General features: G+C 36.4%; 1 protein-coding gene across 4 annotated transcripts in view; it reads left to right on the top strand.

Moving 5' to 3' along the window:
- Positions 1-17,077, top strand: part of SCAPER (S-phase cyclin A associated protein in the ER) — a 352,222-nt gene that overhangs the window by 18,835 nt on the left and 316,310 nt on the right. For 3 of the 4 annotated variants that reach the window (XM_031956800.1, XM_031956799.1, XM_031956802.1), the window contains exons 3-4: positions 4,819-4,936; positions 15,167-15,237. In XM_031956800.1, the coding sequence (XP_031812660.1) occupies positions 4,819-4,936; positions 15,167-15,237 (189 nt within the window). The remainder of the gene's footprint in view (positions 1-4,818; positions 4,937-15,166; positions 15,238-17,077) is intronic. The other variant, XM_031956801.1, reaches the window with a different exon arrangement.

The following is a 17,077-nucleotide window of genomic DNA, read 5'->3' as shown; positions in this document are numbered from 1 at the left end:
GCAAGTTAAGAGCACAAGAATTTCCTTCAACAGACATTAAGTGCCTTCTGTAAGCAGTTCACTGGGGAAAATACAGTGATAAAATATTTTTTGGCCTCTAAGGAGATTCTAGCTTAGGCAAGATGAGGCATGTAATCAAGTAAATATAATTAGGATATAGGTACATATGAAGAGTAGAAAATGCACTGAGCTAAATGAGAACATTAAGGAATGAGGGATGGGAAAACTGCCATTCCCTCTTGAATCAGGATGCTGCCTTTAAGGGAAGGGTAGAAGATGCCATTCCTTGTTTCTAGGTCATCTGTCCAGTTGCCTGCCTCCCAAGGGAAGAAGAAAAATGAGCTTGCACTGAGGACTAGAAGCTTCAAGTTCCAGGAAAGAGAAGAAAGGCTTTGGGGTTCCAGTCTTCTGTCATGCTTTGGGGCAAGGGTAGTAATAGCATTCCTTCTGCTCTAAGCACTCCTCCCCTGACCTGAGCTGCCTAAGAGAGGCCAAATGCCTCGGGACTTTTAAGATACAGACAGTTCTTGCTTTAAGTAATTGTAAAGTATTCAGAAAGAATTCCACATTTCCCCCAAAACCCACCTTTAATAACATTATTGTACAGTACTGTGTGGCTCCTGACTTTCCACTAGGCACTCTGCAACTCCCAACCCCAAACAGACAACAACAAACAAAAGCCTGGAAGTGAATACAGCAGAGACAAGGCCTTTTCTCTTCCTCTGTCTCTTGTCTTTGTATCTCTGTCTGGCTCTTTCTTATCTCTAGTTCTTTCTTATCTCTGGCTCTTTTACTCTCTTTGTCTTGTTCTCTTTCTCTCACAATTCCCCCCCTACCCTCCACCCCTTCCTCTCCTCCCCCACCCTCAACTCTTGCCTTTATTTGGGAGATTTATACATATGGATAGTTCTCCAAACAATCAAGTTTCTTAGTTTACTTACTTCATATTAGCTGTTCCTCCATCCCATTTTAGCCATACACAAAGATGGTCATAGCCTTGATCTTGCTGTTAGCCACCTATACCCTATCCCCATGCATGTCTTTATACCTCTCTACTGCAGGGGCAGCTAGATGACACAGTGGATAGAATGCTGGGCCTAAGTCAGGAAGACCTGAGTTCATCCAGCCTCTAATGGTTAACTAGCTGGGCAAGTCTCTTCGCTAACTTAGTTTCCTCATCTGTAAAATGCAGTAGAGAGGGAAATGGTAAACTGCTCCAGTATCTTTGTGGAGAAAACCCCAAATGATGCCATTTGGATATAAGCACATCGAAGAGTAGGAAATGCACTGAGCTAAATGAGACCACTTAAGGAGGGAGGGATGGAAGAACTGCCATTCCCTCTTGCACCAGGTTCCTGCCTTTAAGGGAAGGGTAGAAGATTTGGATATCACTGAAATGAATGAATAGCAGCATTAATTTCTTGCTATTCCACCTTTCCCTCTTCCTTGCAATCCCAGATCTTATTCTTTGTCCCTCTCATTTCTTTCCTGGGTCTACTCCCCATTCCTCCATCTTGGCCCATTGGAAAACCAGTTCTATTCAACATTTTCCTGTTCTCTTACATCCTTGGATTCTTTTATCACATCACAGATCTTGATCTATAAGCTTCAGCTTTGGGTCATCCTCACTGTCTATCACTTTCACTCCTCTATGTGGGTTGTTGAACAAAACTAGAGAAAATCATCAAAGTGTGGTTACTGGTTCTCCTCCAAATTATATCATCTTAATTGGACCTTCACAACATCAAGTTCATTCTTTTTATATCTTCCTAAGCTCACTATCCTACTCACTACAATGTCTCCTAAGAAACCTTTTTAAAAATCACTTTTCAAAGTTTTCCTTCAGATTCTCTCCTCACCTCAGCTAAGAACCTGGCTTCATATTTTATTGAAAAACATTGGTCACTTATTTCTTTTCCCTTCTCTGATATTGCCCAGATGCTTTCTGCCACTATTTCCTCCTTCACCCCCTCTCAGGTGATCCCATTCCATCCCATCTTTTTTCTCACTTATTTTTATTCCCTTCTTGCCTACTGGCTACTTGACTCTACTGCCTACAAACATGTCCTTGTCTCTCCCAGCCTTAAAAAAGCTCTCTTGATCTACCAATCCTCATTAGCTGTTATCCCATCTTTCCTTCTGTTTGTGGCTAAACTTTTTGAACAAGCTGTCTATGACAGCCTTCAGTTCCTTTCCTTTCTCTGTTTCATGGTTAAAGTCCTTCCTAATAGCCTCCCCCTCAATCTTTTGAGGCTTTTTTAAACTCATCTCCTCCTTCCCCAGCCTCATGTGCAATGTGCATCTGGTGGCAATGAATTCTTGGTATTTCTTTCCTGCCTAAAATGCACTAACTACTGGGTTTCCCATTCTGCAAGAAACCTTTGTCAGTCCCCCTTAATTCTGGTGACTTGATTGATTATGGCCAATTTATTCTGTTTATAATTTTTTGTGTGATCTGCATTGAGAAAATGGAAATGGAAATCTGAACCACAAAATCTGGATGAGAGGATAATTATTTCTGTTACAAAAATGTTCTTCAGTTTACCAAAAAAAAAAAAAAATCATGGAAAAGTCTAACAATTTTCCCTTTCTGCTTTTAAAATGCTTCCTTTTACATGTAAGTTTTCAGGGACACATCTGCTTTGTAAAGTCAGATACATCTTATCTCTGGGAACCTAAATTCTAATTATTCTAATATGTACACTGTGTTCAATATGGAAAAAGATTCTATGATACTTTTCAACCATTTGTAAACTGTATAATAAAAATGCACATTCAGAAGAAAGAGATAAATCCTCTGTTTTTGTTCTGTAGATATTGCAGCTATTATTAGTCATTTTGAGTCAGATGATGGGTTCAGATATTGATTTTGACATGACTTTGGTCTAGTCACTTAATTTCTCCAGGCCTTAGTTTCCATCTGTAAATTTGAAATTATTTATTGAATGAGCTCTAAAGTTCTTTTCTAAGTCTTATGATTAATCTATCATAATATTAAGACAATCATTAATCATTTCACTAATTTTATATATATATATAAACTTTATACATATCTCTGTTTACTCTGCATATACATGCACCAGTAGTGGATTGTGCTGGATTTTGAGTCAGGAAAACTGGGTTGCAAATCCCACCTCTGATCTTGGACACATCATTAACCAACCTCTTAGTACCTTAGGCAACCCCTTAGAATTTGTCATCTGATGATTGTTGGAGGGGATGCGGGAAAACTGGGACATTGATGCATTGTTGGTGGAGTTGTGAACGGGTCCAACCATTTTGGAGAGTAGTTTGGAACTATGCTCAAAAAGTTATCAAACTGTGCATACCCTTTGATCCAGCAGTGTTACTACTGGGATTATATCCCAAAGAGATTATAAAGAAGGGAAAGGGACCTGTATGTGCACGAATGTTTGTGGCAGCCCTTTTTGTAGTGGCTAAAAACTGGAAACTGAATGGATGTCCATCAGTTGGAGAATGGCTGAATAAATTGTGGTATATGAAAATTATGGAATATTACTGTTCTGTAAGAAATGACCAACAGGATGATTTCAGAAAGGCCTGGAGAGACTTACACGAACTGATGCTGAGTGAAATGAGCAGGACCAGGGGATCATTATATACTTCAACAACAATACTATATGATGACCAGTTCTGATGGACCAGGCCATCCTCAGCAACGAGATCAACCAAATCATTTCTAATGGAGCAGTAATGAACTGAACTAGCTATGCCCAGAAAAAGAACTCTGGGAGATGACTAAAAACCATTACATTGAATTCCCAATCCCTATATTTATGCACACCTGCATTTTTGATTTCCTTCACAAGCTAATTGTACAATATTTCAGAGTCTGATTCTTTTTGTACAGCAAAATAACGTTTTGGTCATGTATACTTATTGTGTATCTAATTTATATTTTAATATATTTAACATCTACTGGTCATCCTGCCATCTAGGGGAGGGGGTGGGGGGGTAAGAGGTGAAAAATTGGAACAAGAGGTTTGGCAATTGTTAATGCTGTAAAGTTACCCATGTATAAATCCTGTAAATAAAAGGCTATTAAATTAAAAAAAAAAAAAAAAAAAAAAAAAAAGAATTTGTCATCTGAGTCTCCCAAGTTGATGTTAGTACAAGGTATTCCAAAAGTCTTGCACAAGTTTAAACTGCTAAAGTTTAATAAAGCTATATAAATTGTAAGTTAATTAATTGTAATCTGAAACTTTGGGGACATCCTGCTAGGACAAAATAGGCATTAGTAAGGACCAAAAAAAAATCTGAATAAGATTATAGAGAAAATACTTAACATGTAGAAAAGCTTCCTTTTAAGTAGCACTTATTTTTTACATGGAAAAAAGGTAATTCTGCTTAATACTATTAAAGAGTATATTTACTCAAATTCATTCAAGTATTTATTTGCAAGGCCCTACATACCAAGAAGAGAGCAACAAAATGAAAAACAATTCTTGTCTTCATGGCGTTTACATTCTATTGTTCTTAAGTGAGTTGGGATGAATCCTTTTCCATCTGACAACATTTGTCTGTGTTGTAAAGTAATAAAACAACATTTCTTTAAAAAAAAATAGCTAAACTTTAAATTAGCTTAAAATCTTAGAACTGGGACAAAGTGCATTTGAAGGGGTTGCAGCATTTTGCAGAATGTGTAGCTCATTAGCAGGAAGGCAGACGTTAGAAACTGTTTCTTGATTTCTGCTGGTTTCCGAGGAAGGTTTTATGGTCTCTTTTTTGAGAACACATGTAGACTGTTAGATGCCTGTATTGACCTGAAGTAAGCCGATCGTTTCTTCCTGTGTCTAGGCTTCTTTCCAGCGTTCTAATAGTCATGACAAAGTGAGGAGAATTGTTGCAGAAGAAGGTCGCACAGCAAGAAATTTGATCGCCTGGAGCGTCCCCCTGGAAAACAAAGATGATGATGGTAGGTATCAGAGAAAAAAGGCTACATTTAAAAATGTCTATTGGAAATGACTTTTTAATTCTCTAGCAATCAGTCAGTTGAGCACTGCTGCAATCCTGCTTGGTGTCAGGCTCTGGGGATACAAAGACCCTGCCTTCAAGAAATTCCTCATTCTATTCTCTCCCACCTGTGGAGTAAGATAGGGTGGGCGTGTGCTACATAGTACATAGATATACTAGACATTGTGACAGGACCAAGAATCTGCAGAGAGCTCCTGTTGAAAGTGCTTCTGTCATGGAGCTCTGAAGAAAATCAGGAATCCTTGAAGAAGGAAGGAGGAAGTGCATTCTAGGCATGAAGCACAGCAGAGTCACTGAGGTTGGACCTATTCTGTTTGTGGAGATGCACAAAGAAGTTGATTGTGACTGGCCCAAAGGATGTGCAGAGAGGAAGGAGGCATACAGAATTAGGCCAGAAAGGTAACCAGGAAGGCCAAGCAGTAGCTTGTGTACTTAACCCTAGAGTGAATAGGGATGCATTAGGAGTTACTATTCATTTTTATTGATTTTTTTAATATCAACTAAATTTCCCTTTTTATTCCTTTTCCCCAGGGAGCCATCCCTTATAGTAAAGAATTTCTTTTTTAAAAAAGAGAAAGAAGAGAAAAAAGCCAGCAAAATCAATCATTACATTAAAAAATATAACTGTATGCAGTGTTCCACACCTGTGGTCCACTCTCACTTCTGCAGAATATTGGATAGAGTTATCTTCCTGTTGCTCCTCTTTGGGTCAGATTGTTTTTTGTTTTCTTTCAATATTAATTTTTAAAAATTAATTTTATTTTTTATCTTGAACTTAAAATATCAAAAAGGAGCATTTCCATATACATAACAGAAGACAAAAAGTGAGTTCTACATGAAACTATGAATCTCCATGTAACATTATTATGTCTTTATAATTTATACATGTTATTTTCTTTCTTTCTTTTTTTTTTCTTTAATTAAATAACTTTTTATTGACAGAACCTATGCCAGGGTAATTTTTTACAACATTATCCCTTGCACTCACTTCTGTTCCGATTTTTCCCCTCCCTCCCTCCACCCTCTCCCCAAAGATGGCAAGCAGTCCTATACATTATACATGTTATTTTCAAAACTGTTCTTCTTGACTAATTCCCTTTTTTCAATTGTGGTTTTCTTCTCTGCATTTAAAAAATGCTGTCATGCCTCTGTCTCCCTTTTTTCTGATATCAGTATTGTTAAACCCATTTTAAAAAGCATTTCCCTCTCTTCCCTCCAAGAGAAAGCAAGAGGGAAAACCTAGCTTGTAACAAATTGGCATAGCCTTACAGAATGAAGCTACATAGTGGCTGTGCCCAGAAATATATGTCTTGCTGCCTTTGTGTCCCTCATCTGTCTGCTAGCAGATGTGTCTCTGGAATACATGGTTGGCCATTCTTTCTTCAGAGTTCTTAAATGTTTCAAAGTTGTTTTTTACAATGTAGTTCTTAGGTAAAATTGATCTGATTCTGCTTACTTCACTCTCCATTAGTTCATAATATGCAGGATTCTCTGAGATCGTTTCTTACATTTGTGTCACATTCTTGCATTCTTTTGTAGTTTCTACAGTATAGTGCAAACCTCAGTTTGTTCAGTCATTCCCCAGTTGTCTATTCTCTGATCCCCTATCCCTCACTTTTAATCACTGTAGTTAATATTGAGTGATGTGGGAACAAGATCAAATGAGGATGGATTGAGGGTAGACAAAACCTGGAAAGGCAGGGATGCCAATTACATTTCAGTAGTTCAGGCAAGAGGACTCAGGTAGGTGGTAGCTGTGGGAGTAGGGAAAAGGGGATCAATGTGCAAAATTTGGCAACTGATTGAATGTGCATTGTGTTGGGAGCAGGAAAGAATGAGTAGTTAAGGAGACTGAGGCTGCCAGCTTGGCTGAGCAGAGGAATAAGGGTGAATCAATTTGAGGGGACAGACATGTTTAGTTTGAGGTGTCCTGTGGGTTTCTGGTAATACAGAACTAGAATTCAGGAATAGATATATGGGTATTAAAGAGCATCTGCTTTTTAGGTCCTGTGAGCTAATGAAGTGAGGGAGATTTAAGAGAGGGAGGGAGACGAGACAGCTGAGGGCGGCCCAGGACAGATTCTTTTGGATCTCTTTAGTTTGGGGGAGGGGTGTGGCTGATGATCCAGAGCACTCCCCAAAGGAGACTACTAAGACCCAAGAGGGATGGGTCTGGAAGATGGGAGAGACATGGAGCCATCTGTGAAATGGACTATTGTGAGGATTGAATGAGGTAATGTTAGCAGAATGCTGGCACACAGTAGGTGCTATATAAATGCCAGCCAGTATTGTTATTATTTATTAACCCTGTTAGCCTTCAGCTTTGCTGCTGTAATCTCCAGAGCCTCCAGGACTGCCATTCTTCTGGGGATTCATTCCTGGGTCTTGTCAGACACCTTGGAGCTGCCATTTCTCCTGTGTCTTGTCTCCTTCAATGAGAGCGGGAGCTCCTGGGGAGCAGGAATTGGCTCACTTCTACCATTTGTATCCCCAGGGCTTAGCACTTGGCAATCATGCAGTGAATATGTTTTCTTTCTTTTTATTCACTTGTTCATTCTTTTCCTACATGTTCAGTTGATTTTCAGTCTCCTTTGCTGGATGATTAAATCCTAGAATTATGGATTTAGAGTAGAAGGGTCTTTAGAGGTGACTGGACTAGCTGCCGCTCCCTCCTTTTGTAGTAATTGAGGCACGGAGGTTAGATGACTTGTCCAAGATTATACAGGAAGTAGGTGGTGGACCTGGGATTTGAAGACAGGTCCTTTGTCTCCAAATCTAGTGTTTTCCCCCATGCTCTCTTCTGAGGGTGAGTATGGCCAAAGCCCTGTCCTAGGCCCTCCCATCATGTTCTGTGGTCTCTGGTGCTGATAGATATGGCAGCAGGCTTTCTGAGTCCCAACTGTGTCACCCAGTGCCTGCTGGCAGAGGCATTGTGAGACTTGGACCAGGTGATGGAATCAAAGTGCTTCGTAAACTTTAAGGTGTCCTATGAATAGACTTCTTGTCTGGTGAGGACTTCAATCTCTGACCATTCCATTGCCCCCTGGCTGAATGCAAGCAGTCTTTATGGGATAGTAAAAGGATATATTGGTATATGTTTAACAAACAGGCTATCTGGAGGGGAAATTGGTCTACCAACACTCTTTTTTAAATTTAATCTGCATTATGAGCATTAATATGCAGTATGACTATTCTTTATTAGGTCCAAAAACAAAACATCAGGACACGTTATGGAGCAGTTGTCTACTTCCAGTGCTCACACTAATCATTTAATAGTGGGCAAGCCCTCCAGAGCTGGCTCCAGCACACCCACACCTGCCTGTTGGTTGCTTTGATTTGGGTGGTGCACAGACATCTAAAGCTCAACCTTTCCAACACAGACTGTACCTCTTCCAAACAAGACAGTTTTTTGTCAGGGACATTGTACCTCTTCTCATTATCCAGGTTGGCAATCTTGGAGACATTGGTCCATCACTTCTCTCATATCCATCCTCCATTCACATGGCCACCACCTTAGTTCAGACCCTCAGTACTTCTTACCTGTACTATTGCATTAGCTTCCACCTTCATTTCCCTGTTTCATGGCTTACCCCAACCATGCTCCTCACTGTTCTTCAAGTAATATTCTTCAAGTAGAGATCTGACCACTTCATTCCTCTATTAATCAATTCCAGTGATTACTGTTACTTCTAGAATTAAATACATGGCACTCTGTTTGGTAATCAAGTCCTTTGACAGCCTGACTCCAACTGATCTTGGCAACTTTATTAGACATCCGTCATACTGGCTTTTTGTTTCCTTAGCACTTGGCACATAGTAGGTCTTAATAAATGTTTGTTGAATTAATTAATTTGATTTGTTCTTCACACATGAAATTTCTTCTTTCATCCCCATGTCTTACATAGGTTGTCCCATTGTAACTAAAATCCACTCATTCCTTAGACCTGCCATTGAGAATCCTTAGTTTCCCTTCAAGGCTCATATTAAATGCTGTTATTGACCAGATGCCTTTCTTGACAATCCTCCCTCCACCTTAAGACTTTCTTCTCAAATTACCTTTTTTTTATATAATTTATTTTTGCTTTCGCCTATATATTGTCTATGGAATGTAAACTTTTCGAGGGCAGGTATATTTCATTTTTTCCATTGTAGTACATTTCATTTATTATGTAGTTGTTTGAATGATGTCTCTTCCATTGGAGTGTGAGTTCCTTAAGGACAGGGACTGTTTTTGCTTTTCTTTGTATCCTAGTGCACTAATCATTTAATAAATCCTTGTTGACTGATGAACTAAAAAGAGGTTCTGTTTTATTTAGAGGCAATAGGAAGTAACTGTAGAGTTGACTGAGTAATAATAATAAAAGAAACAATTTATATAGCATCTTAAGGCTGTAAAGTGCTTTATATACATTATCTCCTTTATTCCTTACATTAGATACTTTTAGCATGCCATTTTGATTATGAGGAAACTGAAGTATAGGGAAATGAAGTGATTTGCTCAGGGTCATACAGTTAGTCAGTGTAAGAGTCCTAGTATAAACTGAAGTTTTCTTTTCTCCAAGACCAGCACTCCACCCACTGAAAACTCCCACTGCCCTAGGGCAAATGTGTGGTCTTATCTTTGTTTAGGGAAGATATTGTTGTTAGCATTCTGGAATTGACTAGATTAGAAAGACTCCAAATGAAAGCTGATGAGGACCTGATCTGTGGTGGTAGTAGAAGAAAGAATGGGGTGTGAGAAATATTGTGTAGGCAGAAATATTAAGAAATGGTAACTGATTAGATATGGGAACTGAAAGAAAATGAGTTCAGGATAATGTCAGGGTTACATGCCTGGAAGCCAGGAAAAATAGTGGTTTCTTTGATGGAAATTGGGAAGAAGGGAAGGATTAGTGGGAAAGATTATTATTTCAGTTTTGGACATACTGAATTTAAGGTATCTCAGGGACATCCTGTTAGAATTGTCCAGTAAGCAATTGGTGATAGAGGACCAAGAAATTGGATTTCCATAAAGACACATCAGAGTTAAATCCCTGGGACCTGATGAGAGAGACTGTAGAGGAAGAAGAGAAGTGGATCTAGGACAGAACCTGTAGGGGAACACCCACAGTCAAGGCATGTAATATGGTTGAAGAACCAGCAAAAGATACTAGAAAAAGAATTCCCCAGTCCCCATCTTGAAAGAAACTACAAAATGAAAATTCCTTGGGACATTATTATAGACCAAATTCAAAGCTCCCAGGTTAAAGAAAATATACTGAAAAGAACCAGAAAAAAAGATTTAGTATATTGAAACTCCACAAACAATATGGGCTTCTAGCTAAAAATTACCAACAAGGATAACAAATGCAAAAAACAACCCTGAAAAGGACTCAGCAGTCCTCATATCAGAGGTACTGTTCCCCAAATTCTTAGAGCCCATTATTTAAAACTTGAAAATAATATAAGCTAAGACTAAACTAGAGGGAGAATTAGTTCATGACTTTTTTCACAGATGATTGTGCGTTCAATAGAGCCTCTGAAATTGAGATACAAGAAAGTATAGATCATTTCTCTGCAGCTTGTGCTAATTTTGGTCTAACAATTAACACCAAGAAAATAGAGGTTCTCCACCAGCCCAGCAACATACTGTCCATACCTGGACATTGATTGCACCATACATTGATTACAGCAAATGGAGACATTTTGAATGCCGTGGATAAGTTCACTTACCTTGGCAGTATATTTTCCAGGGATGTCCACACAGATAGTGAGGATGATGCATGCATTGCAAGAGGTAGCTCAGTATTTGGGAAGACTCCAAAGCAAAGTGGGGGAGGAGAAGAGGTATTAGGCTGCCTATCAAAACCGAAGGTCTACAGAGGCATAGTGCTGATTCATTGTTGTTTGTTTCTGAAACCTGGACAGTGTACCAGCCATGCAAAGAAACTGAAATTGCTTCCATTTGAATTGTCTTAGGAAGATTCTGAAGATCACCTGGCAAGACAAGGCTCTCTGTCTAGTTGAACTGCCAAGCATTCATACTCTACCGCACAGAGTGCAACTCTACTCTGATGGGCTGCCCGCTTTGTTTGAATATCAAATGCTCATTTTCTTAAAAGACTGTTTTAAAGAGAACTCGGACAAGGCAAGTGCTCACACGGAGGTCAGAAGAAAAATTACAAAGACACTCTCAAGATCTCTTTGAAGAACTTTGTCATTGATTGGGATTCACAGGAGACACTGGCACAGGACTACTTATCATGGTGTGTTCACATCAAAGAAGGTGCTGTGCTCTATGAGCAAAGCAGTATTTCAGTACCTCAAAAAACTATGAGATGTGCTGATGTAGAGACGTTTCTACTCCAAATGTATTAGAGCCTTCCAAGTTTGTATTGGTCTGGTTAGACACAGTTGGTCCCCAACATAGTGATTCCATTTTGTTCTTCTTCAAGAACGGAAATCAATAGCCAACCCAGCAAGACTGAGTATTATCAGTCAGAGGGAAACATAGATCCTTAATGAAATAGAGTACTTTTAAACATTCGTGGTGAAAAGGTCAGAGCTGTGTGGAAACTTTGAACTTCAAACATAGGACTTAAGAGAAATAGAAAAAATTAAATAGAGATGAACAAAGATAAAGGACTAAGATTAGCATAAACTGTTTTTATTTTAATATGGGGTAAAGATATGTGTATACCTCTTGAGCCTTATAATAAGAATCATAGAGGGACTCTAAAATTTGAATGCTGTATGTGGTAGTTTTGATAATTTAAGAAAAAAAAAAGAATAATGAAATGGGATAGGAAAAGGAATAAACTGGTGGAGGAAAGGGAAGAAAAAAAGAGAAAATCAGGGTGAACAAGTAGACATATAGGCAATTGAGGATGAGGTGAGGGAAAGTGGCTAACTTTATTTTTTGAAACCTCACTTTAATTGGAATTGTTTGAAGAGGGAAGGACATGCACACACAACTGATTGCAGAAATATATTTCATTCAATCAGAAAATTGGAGAGGAAAAGGTTAGAAGGGGGAATTAGAGGGAGAGTAAATTAAGGGAATGACTAGTCCTAAGTAAAACATGCCCTAAGGATGTACAAAAATATTTATAGTTCTTTTTGAGGTAGCAAAGTATGAGAATCTGAGGGGCTGCCCTTAATTTGAGGAATGGCTGAACAAGTTATGGCAAATAAATATGATGAAATGCTATTGTGTTGTAAGTATTGATGAAAAATAAAATAGAATTTTAAAAAATCTGGAGGTTCTTTGAGAGGCTATAGGTAAAGCATGTGGCTTAAAAAAAACTCCACATGGTGCAGTTTTTTGTATATTTAAAATTAAAACAAAACAAGGACCACTTAAAGAGTTATTGTTAAAGTTCAGAAGAAAAATATAAAAATATTAATATATTTAGAATATATGAGTTAGAATATTTATTGTTCTTTGACAACCTATCATGGATTCTAATACCTTTTCTTGTCACTTGATCCCTCTACCCCGAGTAGTTTATCTTCTACTGTCAAAAAAAGGTTAATAGGTGTTAAAGAGAATTTTTTCTTTCTGATTTAATTAAAGGGATAGAAAGAGCCTTTAGCTTTTTCTGAAAAGGGATCTTTTAGAGAAAAAAATACTCAAACAATTTTGAGATGGGAACAAGCAATCTCTAGATCTCATAGGGGAGAATATATCCCAAATTGAAACAATATAATATGCCAGTTAGTCTACCCAAAAGTTTTATATATTTAGAAGTCATTCTAAATCTGCAATCTGACTTTTTACCTTTTATCATTAAACTCATTTGCTTCAGTCAAGGTTAACAGTGATCTCTTCATTACCAAAACTCTTAGTCTTTGTGTGTGTGGGGGGGGGTGGGAGCAGTTTAAGGGAGGTAATTAGGGTTAAGTGACTTGCCCAGGGGTGTCACTCAGTAAATTTCTGAAGTCACATTTGAACACGTCTTCCTGATTCCAGAGCTAGCACTTTATCCATTGTGCATTCTAGTTGCCCTTCTCCTAAGTCTATTTTTAATTCACATCCTTTTTGGCCCCTCAGCAGCATCTGACCCTATTGTTTATCCCCTTTTTTCCGGGTTTCCAGAACTCTGCTCTTTATTGCTTCTCTTTACCAGTCTGATAACTTTGCTTAGTTTCTTTTGCTGCACCAGTATCCATGCCTTGCATGCTATGGTTGAACCCCAAGGCGCTCTTCTGGGACTCTTTACTCTCTGCCTTCTCTAACTTGGTGGCCTCATTCTCTCCCATAGGATTACATGTATGCAAATAGCTTCTGTGTCACCTTAGTCCTTGTTAAACAGCCAATCTGTTTGATAGGAAAATCTGTGATCCTTTGCTTTTAAAATACTTATCTATCCATGAAAAAAATAAAAGTATTAAATCTTTTTAATTATACTTTAAATTATGAAGTCATTAATTCATATGTTTTGTGAATAAAGATGATGAAATACCATAATCAGTTTATAGGTATGAAGTGATGCAGAGTGAAAGGATGAAAAAGAGAAATTGGAATTTTCAGTCCAATAAGAATTTTTTTAAGTTTCAATTTTAATATTATTTATACCATGACTATTGTCAAAACAAACAACTTTGGAAGACCTATGGAATCTGATTAGTGTAATGAGCAACCACCATTCCAGAGAGCTTTTGAAATGTGCTGCCTACCTCCTGAACTTGAGGTGAAGGAGTCAGTGCAGAATGAAACATGCACATACACACAAGAATGGATGGATGATTTTATATATGTGTATATATATATATATATATATATATATATATATAGGCTAAAGTGGAAATTTGTTATAGTTTTACACATTTGTGATGGAAGTGTTTTGTTTTTCTTTCTGTTGGTGGGAGGGTGGTTGTGTGTGAAAGTTGCTATTTGCTAATTGCAATTTTTAAAAAAGAACTCTAAGATGATGTATGTAAAACATTTTGAAAACCTTAAAATACTTTATAATTTCTATGTATTATTAACAACAATAATTATTATCTCTCTGCAATAAACCTTAAAGTCCAAGTAACGTGTAAGACCACAGTTATTTTTTTTCAGTTTATCTCTTGATATTCTCATCTATTTGTTTTTACATGTAAGTTTTACTATGTTTTTAGCCAATTGTTTAAAGAAAACCCTTGGTATTTTAATTGGTATTTTATAACTATGTAAATTATTTGAAGAGTACTATTTTTTATTATATTAACCCACTCATTCTTGATTGATAAATGGGCCTCCAATTACTTGTTTTTCTTTATTTGAATCACTGTAGTTTATAAGGTGTCATATATTAATACATATTAATTTACTATATGCTTTCATTTATTTAACTAATATTTATTTGTTTAACTGAAATTTATTTACTATTTTTATTTTTATTTACTATTTTAATATATAATAATACATAAATATATAATTGATGTATATTATATTATATATTATATATATAATATAATATACATATGTGTAATATATATAACAACAAAAACACAAACAAATATGGTGAATACATAGAAATAAATAATAAGTATATATTATATATAAATATATAATTTACTTACTGTTTTTATTACTAACTAAATAAAATTTATTAACTAACTAAAATTTATTTAAACTAATTCCCAGGGATATGATGGTTTGTTATTACAAATGATCTTTTATAAGTTTTTATCTTTGTTGTTGGTAAACTAGAATTCAAATACTTTTTGTGGATTAGTCTTATATCCTGAATCTTTACAAAAAACATTATCTCCATAATTTATTTTCTTAAGATGACTGGATTTTTTAGATATACTATAATGCAATATGCAAGTAATGATATTTTAACGCCTTTTTTGCCAGTGTTATTTTCACTAGTGCAGGGATTCTTAATTCATGGATTTCTTTTTGAAATATTTTTATAAGTTTATTATCTCTTCCTCTGTATTTTATTTTTTTAAACTTTATTCTGAGAAAAGAGTCCATAGTTTTCATTAGGTTGCCAAAGAGAGGTCTATAACCCTTTGCACTAATATTTTTTTCTCTCATTTCGATTTGTAGAATTTCTAATACTATATCAAATAAAAGTGGCATAAAAATCTTTTTAATGCTGAAGACAGAGAGAAAGTTAAGTCTTTGGCTATCTGGATGAATGAATTGAAGTTATTTCTATATAAGTAACAACCTTTTTTTTCCTTTATGAAGGGAAGTCTAAATGGCAAACGGGCGGAAAATCTAAGAGAACGGTTCAGGGCGCACACAAAACTGCTAAACAGGTACAATATAAACATTTCTACTATTACTTTCAACCAATTCTTTAATGTTAAGTATTGTATATTTGTTTTACATATATATTTGAATTTTAATTCAGTTACATATACTTCATAAAGCAATGCACTGTGTTTATTGATTCTACATATGTGCGTTTTTTTTCATTGCTTTCTTAGTAAAGCAGTTGTGAGATGAAAAGTCTCCTGAAATAGAAGTTTTGAGATTTGAGGTTTTTTGGTGATGACATGAGGCAAATCACTTCTTCCCGGGTCCTCAGTTTTTCATGTGCAAATTGAGGCAGCTGAACTTTAAGACCGTCTCCATCTGTAATATCCTCTGATTCTAGTTTAATTGTTAGATCTTTTGCTAGTTCAAAAAAGTTACATTAACTGGCAATAATCTCAACCTAATTTTATAGTTGCATATTGTTCTTTGTTTATTTACTTGTATGAAAAATATAGCATGCAAAATATCAGGCTAGATGAATCAAAAGCCAGAATTCAGATTTCTGGGAGAAATAGCAACAATATGCTGATGGTACCACTCAGATGTCTGAGATTGAAGAGGAATTAAGAAGCATGTTGATGAGGGTGAAATAGGAGAATGTTAAAAACTGGCTTAAAGCTTAACATCAAAAAACCTAAGATCTTGGCAACTTATCCTATTCTGACAAACAGGAAGAAAAAAATGGTAGTCATGCCATATTTTATATTTTTGGGTTCAAAGATCAGTGCACACAGTCAGCGACTATAGCTATGAAATTAAAAGATGCTTGTTTTTTGGAAACAAAGCTTTGGCAAATCTGGATAATATACTAAATGGCAGAGACAAGATCTTGCCAACAAAATTCCATATAGTCAAAGTTACGGTTTTTCCAGTAGCAATGTATGGCTGTGAGAATTGGACTATAAGGAGAGCTGAGTTTAATAGAATTAATGCTTTTGAAGCTGTGCTAGAGAAGACTTTTGAGAGTCCCTTGGACATCAAGGAGATCAAATCAGTCAACATCTAAAGAAATTAATAGACTGTATTCATTGGAAAGTCAAATACTGAAGCTGAAGCTTAAATACTTTGGCCACATAATGAGAAAATGGACTCACTTGATAGTATCATGGATACAGTGGACATGATTTTCCACAGACTTTGAGAGATAGTGGAAGACAGAAGGGCATGGGGTGCTGTGGTTGATAAGATCATGCAGAATTAGACAGGATTGAATGAACAATCAACAACTTTAGGGTATTAAAACACAAGTTTATCTTACTATTTGAAATGGATAATGTGATTTTTATTTTTCATTTCAGAGATTTGTTGATTTTTTTTTTTGTATTGAACCCTTGATTCTGGAATTTTTAAATATACAAGTATGGCTGCATGCTACTACTAATGATACCAATAATTACAACAATAATAAATAGCATATATATTGTACCTTAAAGTTTACAAACTTTGTTTTAAACATATGTCTTCCCAATAACCCTATGAGATTGATGTTAGTATCCCTATTTTACAATGAGGAAATTGAACATAGGTTAAATGATTTGGCCACATTCGTAAAGCTGATATGTAGCTGAAGCGGAATTTGAATTCAAGTCTTCTCGATTTAAGTCCTTTGCTTTTTCAGTTGTTCCACTTGAACACCCTCAATATAGTTGGGCTGGTGAAGAAACTGTTGCTGATACCTTTCATGCTACTGGGAAAACTAAGCTGGCCCTGTGAACTGGCTATACTCAGGTGTTGTACAAGGAACTTTAGGGGCAAAATGTGGCCCATATTGGGAACAGTTATGAATGGTTCTTTAAATGTCTTAGTATGCACAATAAAAAGTATCATACAAATTGAGTT

This window comes from Sarcophilus harrisii, chromosome 2, assembly GCF_902635505.1.
Source record: "Sarcophilus harrisii chromosome 2, mSarHar1.11, whole genome shotgun sequence".
Classification (NCBI taxonomy): domain Eukaryota; kingdom Metazoa; phylum Chordata; class Mammalia; order Dasyuromorphia; family Dasyuridae; genus Sarcophilus; species Sarcophilus harrisii.
Note: the sequence above shows the minus strand (reverse complement) of the source record. Positions and strands in the feature narration are given on the sequence as shown.